General features: G+C 34.2%; 2 protein-coding genes across 11 annotated transcripts in view; both read left to right on the top strand.

Moving 5' to 3' along the window:
- Positions 1-3,854, top strand: part of LOC130899671 (solute carrier family 26 member 6-like) — a 34,566-nt gene extending 30,712 nt beyond the window's left edge. For all 7 annotated transcript variants that reach the window (XM_057809791.1, XM_057809792.1, XM_057809790.1 and 4 more), the window contains exons 12-13: positions 55-355; positions 2,159-3,854. In XM_057809791.1, coding sequence (XP_057665774.1) covers positions 55-355; positions 2,159-2,286 — 429 coding nt within the window. In that variant the 3' untranslated portion in view covers positions 2,287-3,854. The remainder of the gene's footprint in view (positions 1-54; positions 356-2,158) is intronic.
- A 2,241-nt stretch (positions 3,855-6,095) lies between these two features.
- On the top strand, positions 6,096-19,957 carry LOC130899675 (carboxypeptidase M-like). 4 transcript variants are annotated; one of them, XM_057809799.1, is made up of 12 exons: positions 6,097-6,410; positions 13,620-13,921; positions 14,427-14,560; positions 14,857-14,993; positions 16,890-17,077; positions 17,176-17,205; positions 17,272-17,408; positions 17,465-17,620; positions 17,674-17,850; positions 17,914-18,006; positions 18,070-18,180; positions 19,678-19,814. In XM_057809799.1, exons 2-11 carry the CDS (start codon positions 13,621-13,623, stop codon positions 18,169-18,171), a joined length of 1,455 nt encoding a protein of 484 aa, XP_057665782.1. In that variant the 5' UTR covers positions 6,097-6,410; position 13,620; the 3' UTR covers positions 18,172-18,180; positions 19,678-19,814. The 4 variants fall into 4 exon arrangements, with proteins under 4 accessions (XP_057665780.1, XP_057665783.1, XP_057665782.1 ...); XM_057809797.1 differs by lacking the exon at positions 18,070-18,180 and having other exon boundaries at positions 6,096-6,410; positions 19,678-19,957; XM_057809798.1 differs by lacking the exons at positions 6,097-6,410; positions 18,070-18,180 and adding an exon at positions 6,521-6,621 and having other exon boundaries at positions 19,678-19,957.
- Positions 19,958-20,175: the final 218 nt, after the last annotated feature.

A 20,175-nucleotide genomic window follows, 5' to 3' on the forward strand; every position in this document is an offset into this window, starting at 1 on the left:
GCAATTATTTATTCCGGAATTTATTTCGAAATAGAATTTCTTATTTTCTTCAAGGCTAAAGAAATAGACGGCGTCAAGATTTTCCATTATTCCGGCGGTTTGAGTTTCGCTTCGAGATCGAGTTTTAAGGAATTACTCGTTAAGAAAACCGAACTTGACGCTGCGGCTACGTTGAGAAGAAGAGCGAAATTAACCGAAAAAGGATTGCAAGACGAAGAGGAACTTTTATTGAAATGTGTAATCTTGGATTTTTCCAGTCTCACTTTCGTCGATCCAGCCGGCGTAGATTTTCTCAGGAGTTTACAAGATGACTATAAACGGTTAAACATCCACATGTTGATTTCCGGATGTTCAGGTATCCAATTTTTTCCTAACCTAACTTTTCGTATCGTAATGTTAATATATTTAAACACTTCACCCTACACTTAACTAATTTATTTAAATTCTTTGGTTACTTTTCCATTTCTTTCCATTCGCAATGTAACTCCGTAAAGAGAAAGATTCGTTGGAAAAATTTTTATTTAGGTTGCATAAGGAAAATTTATTATAGGAAAAAGGTTTGTTGGAGTTGGCCCTGATATAGGAGTTGATCCTCTGCTGGGCCGGGGTTGTGAAGATTGCGTGGGGTTGTGTTTGCTGTTCCCGGCTGGAAAGGAACGACCATTGGCCAGAAGAAAACTAAAAGAGACCTCTAGTGAGCAAAAACAGCTCTTCTCGGTTTTGGAAGCTTTTTATGGTTTGTTTTTTGTAAATTTTGTTTTCTTTTTTCGTCTGGCCATTTGGCTGGTGAACCGGATCACCTGGTTATAGGGAAACCGCAGAAAACTTGCAACATCGACAATCGATAAAGTGGTACTTATTGATATGGGAGAATTTGTCAAGGAAGTTATAGGGAGGTCTTCGTATGCTGTTGCTAGCAGCCGGAGGGTCGGTTAGAGGAGGTTTTTCTTGTACCTTGAGCCGAGGTGTCGCATATTGGGGGTTAGAAGGGTTTCTTTGACAGAGGAGTTGTTTGATTCGATGGTACGAACCACATAGCGGGCTTGGAGGTTACTGGAGCTGAATCTTTGATGAGACAGACTCCGTACTCTATTTAGATCGGCCGCCAAATTGAAAGTGTGAGTGATTTTCACTCCCGGATAAACGGCTTCTCTGCGGATCTTGAGCCCCTCTCCCCAAAATCTCAAAAGATGTTTGAAGACGATGGCTTTTGGAAATTAAAGAGTCGCCCTCCATTTACTACATCAATCCGAAAATTGGTTCAGACGATTTTGGGATTTTAGGCTGCATCGTCCTTGGACCTTTACCTAATGGGTCATGAGGGACTGTGGTATCATACGTACAGTTGATATATAAAAGTGGGGCTAGGATGCAGCCTTGTGGAACGCCGGTAAGGGGGGGGGTGAAAGATTCGGATAGGCAATGACCGTCTTTAACGCAGTTTCACACATCGTTCGACCAGGCGTTCTTTGCTTCAACTGGATCTTTTGGTGGAAGAGGGTTGGTGGCCGAGGCAAACTTAGATTCCGGGGCCTTTATCCCCTTAGCCGTCTCGGAAGCCTCCGCATCACTGATATTGCGACGTTTGAGCCGGAGCTTGTCAAAAGTTTCGATTAGAGCTTTGACATTGGTAGAAACAGATACTTTGAGAGTAGTGGATTCTGTGGTGGGAGAAGAGGATTTGTCGTGGTTCCTGCTCTTGCCTGGTTTTCGGCAGGCAGAGTTCGGGACACCTGAGTAAGACACAGGTACTGTTCATCCCTATGTACGATTACTTTCGCTTTCCTTTGCTTCAACCTCCCTCCTTGTAATCCCGTAAACGCGCTCGAGGGTAACAATACCACACGATTGCCAACGTTAAAATATAATTTCCTCTGATAAACGTGAAATGATTTCACTTGGTAAGTGACATTTCAAGATATTTGGACTATGTTCTGTAACTTCAATTGTCACTGACAATTGTCAATACAAAAATAATGCGATCGACATTATGTCACTGTCCATTGTCAATACAAAAATAATGCGATCGACATTATGTCACTGTCAGTTGTCAATACAAAAATAATGCGATCGACATTATTTTTTGTAGTCGATTTTTTTACTAATTTATATACTGTGTAATTTCATAAATGAGTGTGCCTATAAAATTTTATTCCAGGACCAGTGTTTGAGGTTATGCACAAATGTGATGAAGTTGAGAAAAAAGAAAAGAAATTTTTGATTTTCCCTACTGTCCATGACGCAGTATTATATACGCAAGTTAACGTTCTAAGTAAAAATGAATGAATGAATAATACGTTTAGGCAATACCAAAAATAATTTATTTTTCAAAAAGAATATATATTTGTTATAATATTGAAAGCCAAATTATGTTAATTAATTAGATTTTCACTTAATACAGAGTGTTTAAAGACGATATGACAAAAGTAGTACTTATATCATTTTAAATAAATAAGTACTTAAATTATTTACCTTCAAAACGACATTTAATTAACTTTTACATTTTATTTTAATTACATCATTAAAAAGTACTAATATGTCTTTCTGTTTTCTGCAATTCATCATAAATATTATTTAATAGTCTTTTTAACAATTTTCATATACAGTACGGAACAACAAAATATGATAATTTCTAATAGCTTCACCAGCAGAGCGACATCTGTTGAGAAGGCACGACAACAAGGCGCCGGCCATGTTGTTGATGCGTTTCGACGAGCAGTAATTCGAAGTATGTCTTTTTTGAGTGGATATAGTGAGAAATTGTCGAAAGAAAGTTAAGGACTGTGGTTGTAATAACGGTATAAAGATATGGATAAAGATAAGGATCAATGACCACGTGTAACCAATTGAAGTACCTAGTTTTTCGCACGAACCTTACGATCAAAGAAGCTACGAATAATTACAAGAGTTTAGAGTATTTCCTCCACGTGTGACAGTGCTGCCAGGGAAACGTGTCATAGTGCTCGGCAAGGATTATTTTCCACTTGTTGAGCACGCGGCACCATAATGTTCTCATTCCCTCTTGTTTGTATAGAATCGGGATTTAAATCTCATCACATTTTGTCCGAATAACTTTTCTTCTCACTTTTAATTGCTTTCAATTCTCCTAAATCACTTTATGTGTGTCCCTATATCTTTCCATCCGATGAAACAATATACAACCGAATAGTCGGTAATGCGATCGTGGCGCAGTCTACCGGATCCAATGTGAAACATTCCAAGATCAACAACAATATAATTATACATATGAGAACTAGGAACCGCGTTTAAAAATTCTCGACGTTATCAAGGCAAGGGTGGGGGTAGGGTGGTTATTCGTTCATTGGTGAGAAGTGATCCGATTCCGTGGTCTCGATCTGCCTACTCCACCCCTTTTGTGATTGATTCCAAAGCCTCAATCTACCTACTCCTTGGACTTTCACCGAGTAAATGAAAAGCTGAAAAAAAAATATAAAATGATTAAAATACTAATTAAAAATAATGTGCTTACAATCAAAAAAGTTGTTGGCACTAAGACACTGACTACTGGTCTTGAGATGACTGGGGAGCTAGTCGCTTGGACCTTGTATTTATAGGGGACCTTTTGGCAGGATTTGAGGTTTTGGCGTGTGTGGAAGTATATTATTGGCGGGAAATCTAATAAGTGTGTAGAGGTGTATAATTTTTTATAAAAAATGCATAGTAATAAATTTATACCATTTGACTGTCCCACACTGTATATAAAACATAAATATTGATACTTTTTAATGAGATATTTTTTTTTCGCATATATTTTTATTATTATGACAATTTTACAATTCTTGGATGTGATATCTTATTATATTCTTGAAAAAAAAATAAAGAATATTTTTTGATATAATTCGTTTTATTTATTAATTAATTTAACCTCAATTATTCCTCGTATGTCAAAATCTACATGCCATGACTCCGTGCTCGCGTGTTTGTAGCGCTCAATACATTAAATAAATACACAATACAAAATGGCGTCCACGATGTTATTTGCAGCGATCTCTTTGGGCGTTCGCAATGAATTCGCGGCGTGATCGTTGCGCGCTAGTACGATAAGGCCCTCCGGAAACGCCTCGCCTCGGTTCGTGTATTACGGAACAAAGATCAGGTAGAAGGTATTTGGTTTTTCCCAAAGTCAGGTATATTGGGAAGGATTAATTTTGATTGTATGCTATTTGGACATTGAGAAAGTTACTTGGAATTTCTTGGGGAGGTTTGGATGAATTACCGTTATATTGAGGGAAGAAATGTTGTATCAAACTCGGTCGCCACTTAATTCACCACACTAGTGACGAAGTGACGGAATAGTCTTTGTATACGTCGAAATTCTTGCTGCTGCTGCTATCGAGGTAGCTGTACTGATGCGTCGTCCTCTACCTGGAAGTCCATCGGCTGCGATTGGAAGATAATCACGCCATTGTCGTCTGGTGATGTCTCGTTAATCGGATACGTCAGTAAACATGATAAACTCCGCTGGCTCACCGGGCTCAGAAGAATTCCTCGGATGAAAACATGGGTTGTCCGAATAGCATTTTGTATGGCTTCGCGCGGATGCCCATAACTACCGATGGTACGATCTTTGCCTATTGGTCATTTCACATCACTACCATATCTCTGCTTTGAAACGTTCTACCATCCTGTTGGCTTGTTGATGGTAAGCTGTCGTGTGCAGGTGGTTTGGTGCCCGTCTACCGATTAAGTGCGTTTCCTGATCCCTTGTTAGCTGATCCCACTCAAAACTGAAGCTTATTCGGCGTGTTTTCCCATATATAGCGCAACAGTTCAATAACCACAATTGGCTGGGTGAACGAAAGTCTCAATGCGATCATTCAGAATTTTCTTCCGGTACAATTGGTTTCCTCAAATTCCCTGGATTATCACCTCAAAATTTGCAGTTAAAAATAGGATCATCTCGACTGTGTAATGGAACAAGACTGGCTGTGAAAAAGGTGATGAATAACAACAATCGTAAAGGGAAAATACAAAGGAGAGGATGTCTTGATCCCGTGTATATCGATTGTTGCAGCCAGTCGATTTTAAACATTTACAATTTCCGGTACGTCTGGCCATTACGATAACCATAAATAAATCGCAAGGTCCGTCGTTGAAAGTTTGCGAAATCAACTGGGAGTTTTTTTAATCTATAAAAGACTGTCTTGTATATAAAGTAGAATAAAGTACAAGGTTGCCAAGTACGAAGATGATTCCAGATCTCCTATCAACAATTGAATAACGTCCGAAAACGGTATAAACTCTGAGACTCTACTCATCTGTCTAGTTTTGTATCAAGTTGAGTTGTTTATTTTTGTATAATCAAGAATCTCACTTCATTGGCATAATCGAGGTTTTCTAAACCAGTGAAAACAACTGGAAACGTGAAAAAAAAGACCTAAAAGTCGGATCTAATGTTGTCTTTTGAATACTGGTGTTTTAGGTTCCAATTTCAACAAAAAGTTTTAGACTAAATCGATTCAGTACAACTTTTGAGCATTTAAAATGTTATAGAGAGCGACATGTAGATGGAATTGTATTTTTTGAAGAGATAGCATCAGTTTAAATCTCTCAATTGTTATTTTTCTCTTTGTTAGAAGTTCGGGCTAACTTGAACCGTCTCCAATACTTCATTATCAATGCTTTTGAAAAGAGAATTAACAAAAGGCGAGTCATTTGTCCAACGACGCAAAAATGAGGCTTTAATTCTATGAAACGTTGCAAATACTCGATGAAAACATCTTCGTCGTCACCACATTTGGTCGACGACTGCTATGCTCGTTTTCGAAGGTCGTACGGTCTCGTTGAAACTTTGCTATCCAATATTTTACTGTTGATAACGAAGGAGCAGTCTCACCCAGAGTAGAATCTAGAAAACGTTCAGTATTGATGGTTGCCAAGCAAAAACTAAACTAATCTACCGTCATCTCTTGGTCAGACAAGGTACTTCTGGGACAAACCTCGTATTTTAAATGATATTTCAACAAAAAAATAATAATTACAGTATGTAACATTTCTAGATTGATTCTGTATAAAAATCATCACAGAAAATTTGTTTTCTCCTTGTAAACATTCTGAACGATATGAATAAAAATAATTTCACTTTTAAATAATTTAAAAAAACGATTAGCACTCGAAAGCTTTTATAAATTCCATCTCCGATGTTTGATATTCCCGGAAAGAAAGGAGAAAGACGTAAAAGGAGTGGGAATTTAATTCAATTCAGGTGCAAATGATTGTGGGCCTCGTTTTCAAGACCAACCGAAGAGCCAGTGTCAGTGTTCGTTGAATCCTCCGTGCGGTTACATTATATCGAATCAGTTTAATATAAAATTTCAGATGAAAACTCGCCCACATGTTAAAACATAAGAAAAATTAAAGTTTGACCAACGGTACCAGCAAAACAAAAGGTAAATCATCATTCGATTTCAGGTATTGAAAGAATGCGCGGCATTTTTCTTTTTCTGGGTAACTAGTTCAAGGTTGATATAATGAAATATGTTCTACATCGATTATTCTAATTATACAGTGATAGACGTAACGTTAAAAATAATAGGCACTAATGGAGCTTCGATGTCGTTTCACCGAAATAAAAGAGGTCGACGGAAACAACTAATAACGGTAAATTATAATTTACTGTTGTTCGGATACATGTTTTTTCGATGGAACTCATCTTTAAATTCGATAGAAAATCAATTTAAAATTCACGATTATTACAATTTCCAATAGTTCGTGTCGATTGTTTTGTTTATTATAGTCCGGTAAATATTTTCTTAATAGTCCAGTCGAAATTGACAATTAAAGTTATAATAAAACGTTTTGAGTTAAAAATCGGTGCAAATATTCCCAATTCCATATAAAATCGTATGGAAATTGAAAAAAATTGTTGCCGACTTTTAGATTTTGATGTAACTATTCTTTAGGTTTCCAAAAAACACAATTTCCAATAGTTCGTGTCGATTGTTTTGTTTATTATAGTCCGGTAAATATTTTCTTAATAGTCCGGTCGAAATTGACAATTAAAGTTATAATAAAACGTTTTGAGTTAAAAATCGGTGCAAATATTCCCAATTCCATATAAAATCGTATGGAAATTGGAAAAAATTTTTGCCGACTTTTAGATTTTGATGTAACTATTCTTTAGGTTTCCAAAAAACACAATTTCCAATAGTACGTGTCGATTGTTTTGTTTATTATAGTCAGGTAAATATTTTCTTAATAGTCCGGTCGAAATTGACAATTAAAGTTATAATAAAACGTTTTGAGTTAAAAATCGGTGCAAATATTCCCAATTCCATATAAAATCGTATGGAAATTGGAAAAAATTTTTGCCGACTTTTAGATTTTGGTGTAACTATTCTTTAGGGTTCCAAAAAACACAATTTCCAATAGTTCGTGTCGATTGTTTTGTTTATTATAGTCCGGTAAATATTTTCTTAATAGTCCAGTTGAAATTGACAAATAAAGTTATAATAAAACTTTTTGAGCTAAAAAGCGGTGCAAATATTCCCGATTCCATATAAAATCGTATGGAAATTGAAAAAAATTGTTGCCGTTTTTTAGATTTTGGTGTAATTATTCTTTAGGGTTCCAAAAAACACAATTTCCAATAGTTCGTGTCGATTGTTTTGTTTATTATAGTCCGGTAAATATTTTCTTAATAGTCCAGTCGAAATTGACAATTAAAGTTATAATAAAACGTTTTGAGTTAAAAATCGATGCAAATATTCCCAATTCCATATAAAATCGTATGGAAATTGAAAAAAATTGTTGCCGACTTTTAGATTTTGATGTAACTATTCTTTAGGTTTCCAAAAAACACAATTTCCAATAGTTCGTGTCGATTGTTTTGTTTATTATAGTCCGGTAAATATTTTCTTAATAGTCCAGTCGAAATTGACAATTAAAGTTATAATAAAACGTTTTGAGTTAAAAATCGGTGCAAATATTCCCAATTCCATATAAAATCGTATGGAAATTGAAAAAAATTGTTGCCGACTTTTAGATTTTGATGTAACTATTCTTTAGGTTTCCAAAAAACACAATTTCCAATAGTTCGTGTCGATTGTTTTGTTTATTATAGTCCGGTAAATATTTTCTTAATAGTCCGGTCGAAATTGACAATTAAAGTTATAATAAAACGTTTTGAGTTAAAAATCGGTGCAAATATTCCCAATTCCATATAAAATCGTATGGAAATTGAAAAAAATTGTTGCCGACTTTTAGATTTTGATGTAACTATTCTTTAGGTTTCCAAAAAACACAATTTCCAATAGTTCGTGTCGATTGTTTTGTTTATTATAGTCCGGTAAATATTTTCTTAATAGTCCAGTCGAAATTGACAATTAAAGTTATAATAAAACGTTTTGAGTTAAAAATCGGTGCAAATATTCCCAATTCCATATAAAATCGTATGGAAATTGAAAAAAATTGTTGCCGACTTTTAGATTTTGATGTAACTATTCTTTAGGTTTCCAAAAAACACAATTTCCAATAGTTCGTGTCGATTGTTTTGTTTATTATAGTCCGGTAAATATTTTCTTAATAGTCCAGTCGAAATTGACAATTAAAGTTATAATAAAACGTTTTGAGTTAAAAATCGGTGCAAATATTCCCAATTCCATATAAAATCGTATGGAAATTGAAAAAAATTGTTGCCGACTTTTAGATTTTGATGTAACTATTCTTTAGGTTTCCAAAAAACACAATTTCCAATAGTTCGTGTCGATTGTTTTGTTTATTATAGTCCGGTAAATATTTTCTTAATAGTCCAGTCGAAATTGACAATCAAAGTTATAATAAAACGTTTTGAGTTAAAAATCGGTGCAAATATTCCCAATTCCATATAAAATCGTATGGAAATTGAAAAAAATTGTTGCCGACTTTTAGATTTTGATGTAACTATTCTTTAGGTTTCCAAAAAACACAATTTCCAATAGTTCGTGTCGATTGTTTTGTTTATTATAGTCCGGTAAATATTTTCTTAATAGTCCAGTCGAAATTGACAATTAAAGTTATAATAAAACGTTTTGAGTTAAAAATCGGTGCAAATATTCCCAATTCCATATAAAATCGTATGGAAATTGAAAAAAATTGTTGCCGACTTTTAGATTTTGATGTAACTATTCTTTAGGTTTCCAAAAAACACAATTTCCAATAGTTCGTGTCGATTGTTTTGTTTATTATAGTCCGGTAAATATTTTCTTAATAGTCCAGTCGAAATTGACAATTAAAGTTATAATAAAACGTTTTGAGTTAAAAATCGGTGCAAATATTCCCAATTCCATATAAAATCGTATGGAAATTGAAAAAAATTGTTGCCGACTTTTAGATTTTGATGTAACTATTCTTTAGGTTTCCAAAAAACACAATTTCCAATAGTTCGTGTCGATTGTTTTGTTTATTATAGTCCGGTAAATATTTTCTTAATAGTCCAGTCGAAATTGACAATTAAAGTTATAATAAAACGTTTTGAGTTAAAAATCGGTGCAAATATTCCCAATTCCATATAAAATCGTATGGAAATTGAAAAAAATTGTTGCCGACTTTTAGATTTTGATGTAACTATTCTTTAGGTTTCCAAAAAACACAATTTCCAATAGTTCGTGTCGATTGTTTTGTTTATTATAGTCCGGTAAATATTTTCTTAATAGTCCAGTCGAAATTGACAATTAAAGTTATAATAAAACGTTTTGAGTTAAAAATCGGTGCAAATATTCCCAATTCCATATAAAATCGTATGGAAATTGAAAAAAATTGTTGCCGACTTTTAGATTTTGATGTAACTATTCTTTAGGTTTCCAAAAAACACAATTTCCAATAGTTCGTGTCGATTGTTTTGTTTATTATAGTCCGGTAAATATTTTCTTAATAGTCCAGTCGAAATTGACAATTAAAGTTATAATAAAACGTTTTGAGTTAAAAATCGGTGCAAATATTCCCAATTCCATATAAAATCGTATGGAAATTGAAAAAAATTGTTGCCGACTTTTAGATTTTGATGTAACTATTCTTTAGGTTTCCAAAAAACACAATTTCCAATAGTTCGTGTCGATTGTTTTGTTTATTATAGTCCGGTAAATATTTTCTTAATAGTCCAGTCGAAATTGACAATTAAAGTTATAATAAAACGTTTTGAGTTAAAAATCGGTGCAAATATTCCCAATTCCATATAAAATCGTATGGAAATTGGAAAAAATTTTTGCCGACTTTTAGATTTTGGTGTAACTATTCTTTAAGGTTCCAAAAAACACAATTTCCAATAGTTCGTGTCGATTGTTTTGTTTATTATAGTCAGGAAAATATTTTCTTAATAGTCCGGTCGAAATTGACAATTAAAGTTATAATAAAACGTTTTGAGTTAAAAATCGGTGCAAATATTCCCAATTCCATATAAAATCGTATGGAAATTGAAAAAAATTGTTGCCGACTTTTAGATTTTGATGTAACTATTCTTTAGGTTTCCAAAAAACACAATTTCCAATAGTTCGTGTCGATTGTTTTGTTTATTATAGTCCGGTAAATATTTTCTTAATAGTCCAGTCGAAATTGACAATTAAAGTTATAATAAAACGTTTTGAGTTAAAAATCGGTGCAAATATTCCCAATTCCATATAAAATCGTATGGAAATTGGAAAAAATTTTTGCCGACTTTTAGATTTTGGTGTAACTATTCTTTAAGGTTCCAAAAAACACAATTTCCAATAGTTCGTGTCGATTGTTTTGTTTATTATAGTCCGGTAAATATTTTCTTAATAGTCCGGTCGAAATTGACATTTCTATGTCTAATTTGTGGACCATTTAATTTTTTAATCTTTTTTCATTTGCTATAGTTGTTTTGAGATAACTAGTTAAATATTTTAATATTTCAAAATAATTAGACAGATTTCTGCAATTTCTCTTTAAAAAAACGATCTAAATATTGTCCTATTGAACTTTCGATAAAAACTTTTTTCTATTATACGAGTTCTGATTATTAAATAGCGAGACTGCGCGCCTAGAGGTCGCCCTAGACGCGTTGGGTATCTAGATATCTTGTATATGCACGTCACTATTATAGTATTTGTGCAGTTAAAGGAATTACACATGACAAAAATCTGTGCGAAGTTGATGCCAAAAAAATCTGCCTCCTAACCAAAAGCTCTCGCGTCAACGGGTCTGCTCAGATTTCCTTGAAAGTTTAGAACAAGATTTGCTTTGGAAAAGACTCGATTTGAGTCGATGGAAGCGGTAAAGCAGAGCTCCTGAAGGTCCTCGCCAAAGAAGACATCCAGCACCTCTTGGATCAATGGAGAAAACGTATGGATAGGTGTGTGAGGCGAGGGGATGGGAAAATATTGGAAGGGGAGCGTTCGAACGTAGAATAATTTTTATAATAAAACCATTTTTCGGAATCAGTCTCGTTATTTAATAACCAGAACTCGTTTAATTACATAAATTTGTATCGTACTACTGAAAATTTTAAACAAAAAAAAACTTTTTGTATAAAAATAGTTTATCGACATTCCGCATACAATATTTCTTCTATTTTCAACTATATATTTATTTCTAATAATGATATGATGACAATTATATGACCATTACCGTTTACTCTTTTGTTGTTCGGAATTACACGCTTTCTATTTTGTTTCATGACCACGTTGATGATTTATTTGTAGTAATATGTTTCTTATCATATTTTCATTACTTTCACTCTAGATTATATCCCGGTCATTGGAAATTGACTTTTCTCTAACGGTGATTGAATGAAAGGACTATAATTATAATCCTATTACGAGTTTTGAGATATGGCAACAGTGATTGAAAATGTCAAATCTGACGTTTAAATCATAAAGTTTGACGTTTTTATTTGTGAACGTTATCAGAACGTGTTATACGAGTGTTGTTTGAATTGTTCACGGATTCTTAAAACATTCATCTTGGTAGAAAAAAATGGAATTGAATCGCGAACATTTAAATGAGAAAATTTTCTATATATTTCGACTTTTATTTGATGAAGCAGCATCTCCAACCACCGTGTTTCACTGGTTTTCCGTATTAAATCATAATCGAACTTCGGTACAACAAAAATTTCGTTAAACATCTGTTGTTGTGCCAGAAAACATCGATGCTAGCATATTTGGACAATAACTCCAATCGCATACAATCAAAATTACAAGAAAATCTGGTTATTAAAAAGATTTATTCGCATAATTTGACAATCGCTCAAAAAATGCTTCATAATATCGTAACAAGCGACGAATCATCGGTGTGAAACTAAACAACAATCTACTGTATGGTATACGAAGCTAATGATGGCCTGTTGTTTCGGAATAACTGGAGATGTCACCACCGTTCAAAGTGCCAAAAGTGTTCAAAAAAAGCTGGGAATCAATCGCAGAAGATGAATCAATCTCTACCACGACAAACAAAAACGTTTTTGAACAGTCAAATGGCGAGTCGTCCGCCGCACAGTCCTTATTTGGCACCCGAGGATTTTTTCTTATTACCGCCGATCAAAAATTAACGTTTTTCTACACCCTAAGAAGCGGAGGTTGCTTACGAAACACATGTACTGGAGGTACCTCAATCGGAATGGAAAATTAGTTCAAACGCATCCAAAATTGAAATTAATGGAGAATATTTTGAAAAAATGTTGTAATTTGTCTGTTTCAAAACTTAAATAGCAACCTCGTATAACTGTATCAGCTTCCATTTAGTTCGATTGCCCAATTTTTGTTTTCAAATATTGCAATAAATTATGAAATACGTTCGTCGGATTTTCTCAAAATTTTCTCATGTTTCGTTCCAAATTTCGCCAAAAATATTCATTTGGCATCATTTGATGCACATTAGGAACGTTCCTAGACTTCTCAATAATATTCAACTCTGCAAAAATTACCACAACGTACTTTGAATAATGAGCAGTCGCCATAGCTGGCCAAAAACACTAACTTTCCTCCAGGATGCTTTTTCTTTATGAACATTTTGTGTCTCTCAATTCACTTCCTCGCCTTTTTGACAATAATGATCTCCAAACCTTCAGCGTGCGAAAACTCTTAAGTTCTAATTTATGTTTCATTTGTTACTTCTCATAAGGTTGAGAGGTTTGTCCAGGTGTTTAAGGCACTTATAGATAACGTGGTCTGCAGTTTCGTCCTCCTCCTTGCACCAGCGGTACTCCGGATTATCCGTGATGCCCATGGTGTGAAGGTGTCCAGTCTGTCAATTCTTCCAAGTCTTACAAACAATTTCCCCATACACGTGACTCAATCTCCGATGGATTTCCGCAGCACTAACGCCTTCAGCCTGTAGAAAACGAATCACACTTCGCAATCCATATTTGGCGGGATCATTAATAATGGCGGACATGTATACGTGGCTATAGCACAACGCCGACTGACTCATAAATGTCAAAAATGGCCGAGTGTCGCCTACAACGCATGCTTGCTTTCTTCTAGTCGCGTAACGTCTGCACGGGCCCCTTGTCTTTCACGTCGTTTCCTTTCAGATTTTCCATACTTGGGATATTTGGGATAAGTAACAATTTATAATTATTATACAGAGCGAGTTTTAATTGCTAGGCACTCGCCTGCATCGAATAAGGATCTTTTGGAAGTAAAACGAAAAATGTATTTCAGAATGAAAATTATTCTCACTTTATTATTGTCGGCGCATTATATGACGTGTTTGGCGCAAGAAAATATCAATAACAAACATGTATCAAACGAAAATGTTCACGCAAACATATTACAAACTTCGTTAGAATCTTTTCCCGATGTCCAAGCGAAAAATTTCGACAACAACGGCAACCCGTATTCGGAACCGTACAATATTGAATATAAATATCATAATTATGAAAAGATGACAGCTTTTTTACGACATACTACAGCGAGGTATCCGGAATTAACAGCGCTATACTCCATAGGAAAATCTGTACAAGGTTAGATCATTTTTATTTTGACTGAAAACCATAAACTTGCGTTCGTAGTAATCGGCCCACTGTAAACTTTTGACTTTAACTATAATTTTTGTAACTTATTCATCAGATCTCAGCAAGGCTTTACGTTTATATGTTAAGCAACGTGTTTATGTGGTGATTGTAATAAGAAATTTGTCCAAATTAAAAAATCGTCACCTTAATAACATCCAAGTGCAACGAGAGCTCCGTAAGGAGACTGCAGGAAAATGATCTGACCCCTAAAACACCTGGGATTGGTCCAAAACTTACCCCAAATCATCGGCAAGCACGTCTGTGTGACGACGATTTGTAGATCGCTGCTTTGAAGATCGGAGTGCTTATGGAGGTGGTTAGGTTAGGTTTGACGGCTGATAGATATATCGAGGAGATTCTAGCAATTCATGCGGTACTTTACGTCGATTACATTGGGCCGATTTCTATGCAGGCAGGTATATTTTCACATTTAATTGCAATATTCGTACTTCAGGTAGAGATTTATGGGTTATGGTGGTTTCGGCGTCACCTTACGAACACATGATTGGAAAACCCGACGTCAAATATATCGGAAATATGCACGGAAATGAAGCAGTTAGTAGAGAATTGATGTTACAATTGATTCACGTACGTATAAAACACCCTGTATGTTTAAATACTAAAAAATTCAGTTTTATCATCTAACCGTTTTTTTTTTGTTACAATTCACAGCCACAACTTGTGTTATAAATTTTTATTGACCTCCATTTATTTCAGAACGGATTCCATTTTTATGATACACACTGTATACACGAATAAATTATTATGTAATGATATTTCTTATTTGTGTTGTTTCTAATCAAAACAAGAACAAATCTTGTTGTCCTTGGCATTTTAAATAATTTAATTAATAAAAAAATTAGATATGAAAAATTTATTTTCAGTATTTGGTTACAAATTATGCCGTGGATCCATATATTCGCTGGCTTCTGGATAATACCAGAATTCACATAATGCCTTCGATGAACCCAGACGGATTCGAGGTATCAAAAGAAGGCAATTGCGATGGGAGTCAAGGAAGGTGAGGATTTAAGAAAATAAATAATTGTCTATGTTCATTTCGTGCATTCGTCGCTGAATAAATTATACGACAAGACCATAAAAATAAAAAAAGAAGAAAATTATATTGCGCAATATAACGAATTGTCGAAATCAGCTGACGTCCATTTAAAAATGCCCGCCGTGTGGTAAACAAATACTTTTGCCTTAAATTTTTTGTGGTTTGTGAAGTTATTTGTTCGATTTTATGACTTATACTCAATAAGTCGTGTGACTAACTAAGAAAAACACATTTTTTTGCCAAAAATGTTTGTTCTTTGCCTCCTAATAGTTTTTTCAGTTGCAGCAATTCCTTCTTCATTTGAGCTGGATTGCTTACCGGCTGCAGTCCACTCAGTTGATGATCGTTTCGACTCCACTTTAAAAAAAAACTTTCTCGTGGCCAAATGTTCATGTATAATTGTAAACGCACTGCCTTCTGATATCTTTATGGCCTCAGCTATCTCACGCACGATTAGATATAATCAATTTGTGGACTTTTTGATGTTTTCTTCGCTATCCCCAATTCTACCAATTCACTTCGTCGGTGCCCTATTACCCGAACTGGATCTTACACTCACCAGTTCTTGTAGGGCTTTCTTGCACCCCAGCACTAGCCTAAAGCTTGTATGGAGGCTCTGATGTTTGAATAGATGGAAATTACTGTGTTTCTATGGCGTGGATTGAGTACCACGCGTCCACAATCCGACACAGCCCATATTTTGGGGTATCTCTCCGCAGAAGCCTCCTCCAGCCATGCTATTCATCTTGCAGCCATGTTTTTCATTATTTAGAATAGCGGGTTTGGGGTTACTCTATCAGTGATGTGTGTATCCAAGCCCTTATTATTAACGGTTATTGGCGCCTTTCAAAAATATTGACATTCGATCACGGTCTGCGACCAGATTTTCGTCCATTTTGTCCAGCTTGATATTCTCTGGGGATGATTAATCTGTTTGTCGTCCTCATGGCTTCAAATTGTATACTAAGACACGTGACGCGCTGAACTCCACACTGACTGCGTGCGTGCCATTAAGGAGGTTCTTGGGTTATTTCAAGTTACTCCTGGTGAAAAGCAAGATTTTCGGTGTTTTTCGGCCTTGGCCTTTCGGAGCATCACCAGCTGTTCACTAGTCGCAGGAGCCTTGTCATAAGGCCTTGGTTTAAAGATCCCATATACATCCGAAGGTCCTTCTACAAGACCAGAAGACGCAGCCGGCCTTTTCTATTTTGTTTTCCACGTTAAGCCAAGTTACTCCCAGATACAATCTCCAAGTGTTACGTGCCTCCTGGTGAAAAGGAGAAGCTGGTTTTTCTTGGCCTTAGCCTTTCAGAGCATCACCAGCTGTCCACTATTCGCAGGACCCTTATCATAAGGCCTTGCGAGGCGGCGGTGTTCGTTTCCAGGCTACGTCATCTGTTTAAGCCTGTCTTGTTTAGTTCAGCGATCAAATCGTCAACGAACAGACACTACAGGGTTGGAAACAAAACTTCACCCTGTCCGCTACACACTCGACAATTACGCCGTTTAATTGGGCAGAAACTTAGCGTTGGGTGAGAATGGTCTCTTTGAAACATAATTCGTTGCAACGTCTCTCGAGTGTCTGGTAAAGTACAACAAAGGGGGTATTGTCAAATGCACATTCAATGTCAAGGAATGCCGCCAGACCGATCTTTTCGCTGCCTAATGTGCTCTACGCCCTTCTCACGAGATGTTGCAGAACCAGATCAGCGGATTTGTCAGTCTGGTAGCTTTATAGTCGGGCACGTAGTGGTCGGACATGTAATGGTCAGGCATGTAATAGTCTTTCGACTAACATTTTATATGTATATAATGTCTTGCATATCAATAATCCGTCCTATTTACTCCACATTCCAGATATAACGCCAGAGGTTTTGATTTAAACAGGAATTTTCCTGATTATTTCAAACAAAATAACAAAAGAACCCAACCCGAAACGGAAGCAGTAAAAGAATGGATTTCCAAAATCCAGTTCGTTCTATCGGGAAGTTTACATGGCGGAGCACTAGTCGCTAGCTATCCCTTCGATAGTACCCCTAATTCTCGTAAGTAATTTTATTTGAAAACAATTTAAATCGACTTATATTAATTGTTGTATGTAAAAAAAAACGATTGTTCATCGAGTATTATTTGCTGCTGTAAGGAATTTGTAGATCGTCAGCATTATGTTCTTGTAAGTAATATACGAAGTTTTTATATGTATGTAATGGTTAATATTAAAACTTTTTATGATCTAAAGTGTTCCAGAGTTTTTCAACTCCCTCTCTAACACCAGATGACGATGTATTCAAACATCTAGCCATCACTTATTCCACAAATCACGCCAAAATGAGCAGGGGAGTTTCTTGTAAAACTTCTCGAACTGCGTTCAGAAGAGTAAGTTATTTTTAATGCTTTTTTAATGATAATTTTTGAAATTCGGACATTTTAAGGGTATAACCAATGGAGCCGAATGGTATCCTTTAACTGGTGGTATGCAGGACTATAATTACGTTTGGTATGGATGCATGGAGGTAACATTGGAAGTTTCTTGTTGCAAATACCCCCCAGCACATGAATTGCCTAAGTATTGGGAAGATAACAAACAGGTAAACATTTATTAATATTTTAATCAAAAAATTAATATTTTTCTTTTTTTTAGGCACTAATAAAGTTTCTAGCGGAAGCTCATAGGGGCGTACAAGGATTTGTTATGGATGAAAATGGAAATCCACTTGGAAAAGCGTCTCTAAAAATCAAATTAAGAGATGTTGGTTTCCAAACAACAAAATATGGAGAATTTTGGAGAATACTTTTACCAGGAATATACAAAATGGAAGTTAGTAATCGATTCAATACATAATATTGATTTTTTATTACTTTACAACAATAATTCCTTTAGGTTTATGCTGATGGATACATACCGAAAGAAGTCGAATTTATGGTAGTTGAACAACACCCAACTCTATTAAATATCACATTACACGGTGCAAAAGTAAGTTTCATACATAAAATATTAATTTGGTGGCGGTAGTAGGTTTATTGTATATAATTTTAGCCTTGGCAATATTTTGTACCTCCCGTGACATCGCCTCCGAAAACTATAATATCTAACGACAATGCTAATGTACAAAAATCGACAAAGGGAACTAAAAATTGATAAATAGATGTAAGTTTGACCAATAAAAATATACGCTTTCATTGTATTTACTTTTAAAACCAAACTTATGAATTATATTAACGAAACAAAACAAAAATGAAAATTGAGGTTATGAAAAACTTACAGTTATTGAAATTTCATCTTACGTATTGTATTAACCATTAATCACAATTTATTAAACTGTTACTTTTAAATATTATTTTTTCACTTTAAAACAATTGCTTTATTCACTTTACCATCGTCTTTCGGTATATTTCTTATTGAAATACTCTCAAAATGATTGTGTTTTGTTTGATTGATATCTAATCGAGTGAGTGACTAATCGATTATATCCGATAAAAACACAAACAAATTTAAATAATAGAGTGGATGTAATTTATGAAATATAAGACGAAATAGGGGAAAGTGGGAAATAATTTAATTTTAGAATGTTTTTTCAAAATTTTACATGTACAAGTGAAATAGGGAAAATATTCGATTGACAAACAGTCAAAATGTGAGAAATAAATAATAAATATAAAATTTTTAGAAATTAGAGTTTTTACTTCATCATAACTATATACAATTAAGTAAAAGGAAAATTAGTTACTTTAAGGTTGTATTCTTCAACTATAATTATTCACGATTAAATTTGAAAATCAATATAGGTGTTGAAATAAATTTGTAAGATTTTCACTGAAATATCAGCCATTTTGGACGAGTCATAGCTAAAATTTAAGAAGTGCACTTTCACTCTTGGTGACTTCTTAAAATACTACGATGAAAAATGGAAATGTTATAGAAAAGGGGTAGTTTCTTCTTTGGGACGAAAACTTATCAGATATCACTCGTAGATTGAAATTACACTACAGTGATACAAAGCTTCACCTGAAACGTTGTAACATAGCAAATCATGCCAGTTTATCTGATCATAGAATGATGATTAATCTTAACAGAGTTTAACAATCTCTCAAATATATCAATGATCACATGAAATATCTTTTTTATTTATTTCCTTTCCCCCCATAACATATGAAAAAACAAAAATATTGGATATAATTTTTTCATAACTTAAATATCTTGAATCGTATTAGTCCCACTTTTCCCCAATATTTCCAACATTTCTATACTCGCTCCATGTATCTCCAATATTTCGATTTATCTTTTATCGATTACAATCAATATTTCATTATTTCGAGTTGTTATCAATCCGGTACAAAATAATGTTTTTTTTTTGAAAAGTAAAAAATGTTTTTGAAGTGAATTGGAGTGTTTCAAATGTATTAATAATTTGTATTATTATTGTAAATAAATGAAAGTCATTTTTTTGTTTTGAAGGAATTGAAACACTTCTTGATTATATTTCCATAGAATTTTTTGAAAAATTATTTCTTTATACTGTGACGGACCAACCAACTTATACTCAACAACAATTACAATTTCATATTTTCCAGGGAAAGCGTATATTGTTACTAACCAAAGTTTATTTTGAAAATACTTGGAATATGATAATTTATTGGTTTTCAGAGGAAAGAGGGTCATTATCAGACTCAACAGACGATACATCGGCCAGTATACCAACCACATCAAGAAACTGGCATATTATCCTCAATAACCAATGGGTTTTCAAACTTAGTAAATTATTTTGGTTAATCTGGTCACCCTACGTCTTGATTTATTGCAATGGAGTACAAAGCAAATATATATCTACTTTAGATTCCGAGCTTAGTTAATATTTAAATTATTTATTGTTATTTTTCTTTGTAAACAACATTTACAAATGTTATAATTAAACTATTTCAATTTATATTGGATTTTATTTTCAAACTAATTGAAACAGAAAAACCAAATATTGTTTTATTGTACAAAATCATCATTTTTTAAAAAAACTAGACTAGACAATAATTAGCATTGCAGTAATTTTGCTGAATATTATTTAGAATATGTCAAAAAAGATTTTTTGATGAATCAACTTGACTTTAGATCTCTTTTGATAAAAAATAGTTTCAAAAAACAGGTAAAAAT

Source organism: Diorhabda carinulata, chromosome 11 (genome assembly GCF_026250575.1).
Source record: "Diorhabda carinulata isolate Delta chromosome 11, icDioCari1.1, whole genome shotgun sequence".
Lineage (NCBI taxonomy): Eukaryota > Metazoa > Arthropoda > Insecta > Coleoptera > Chrysomelidae > Diorhabda > Diorhabda carinulata.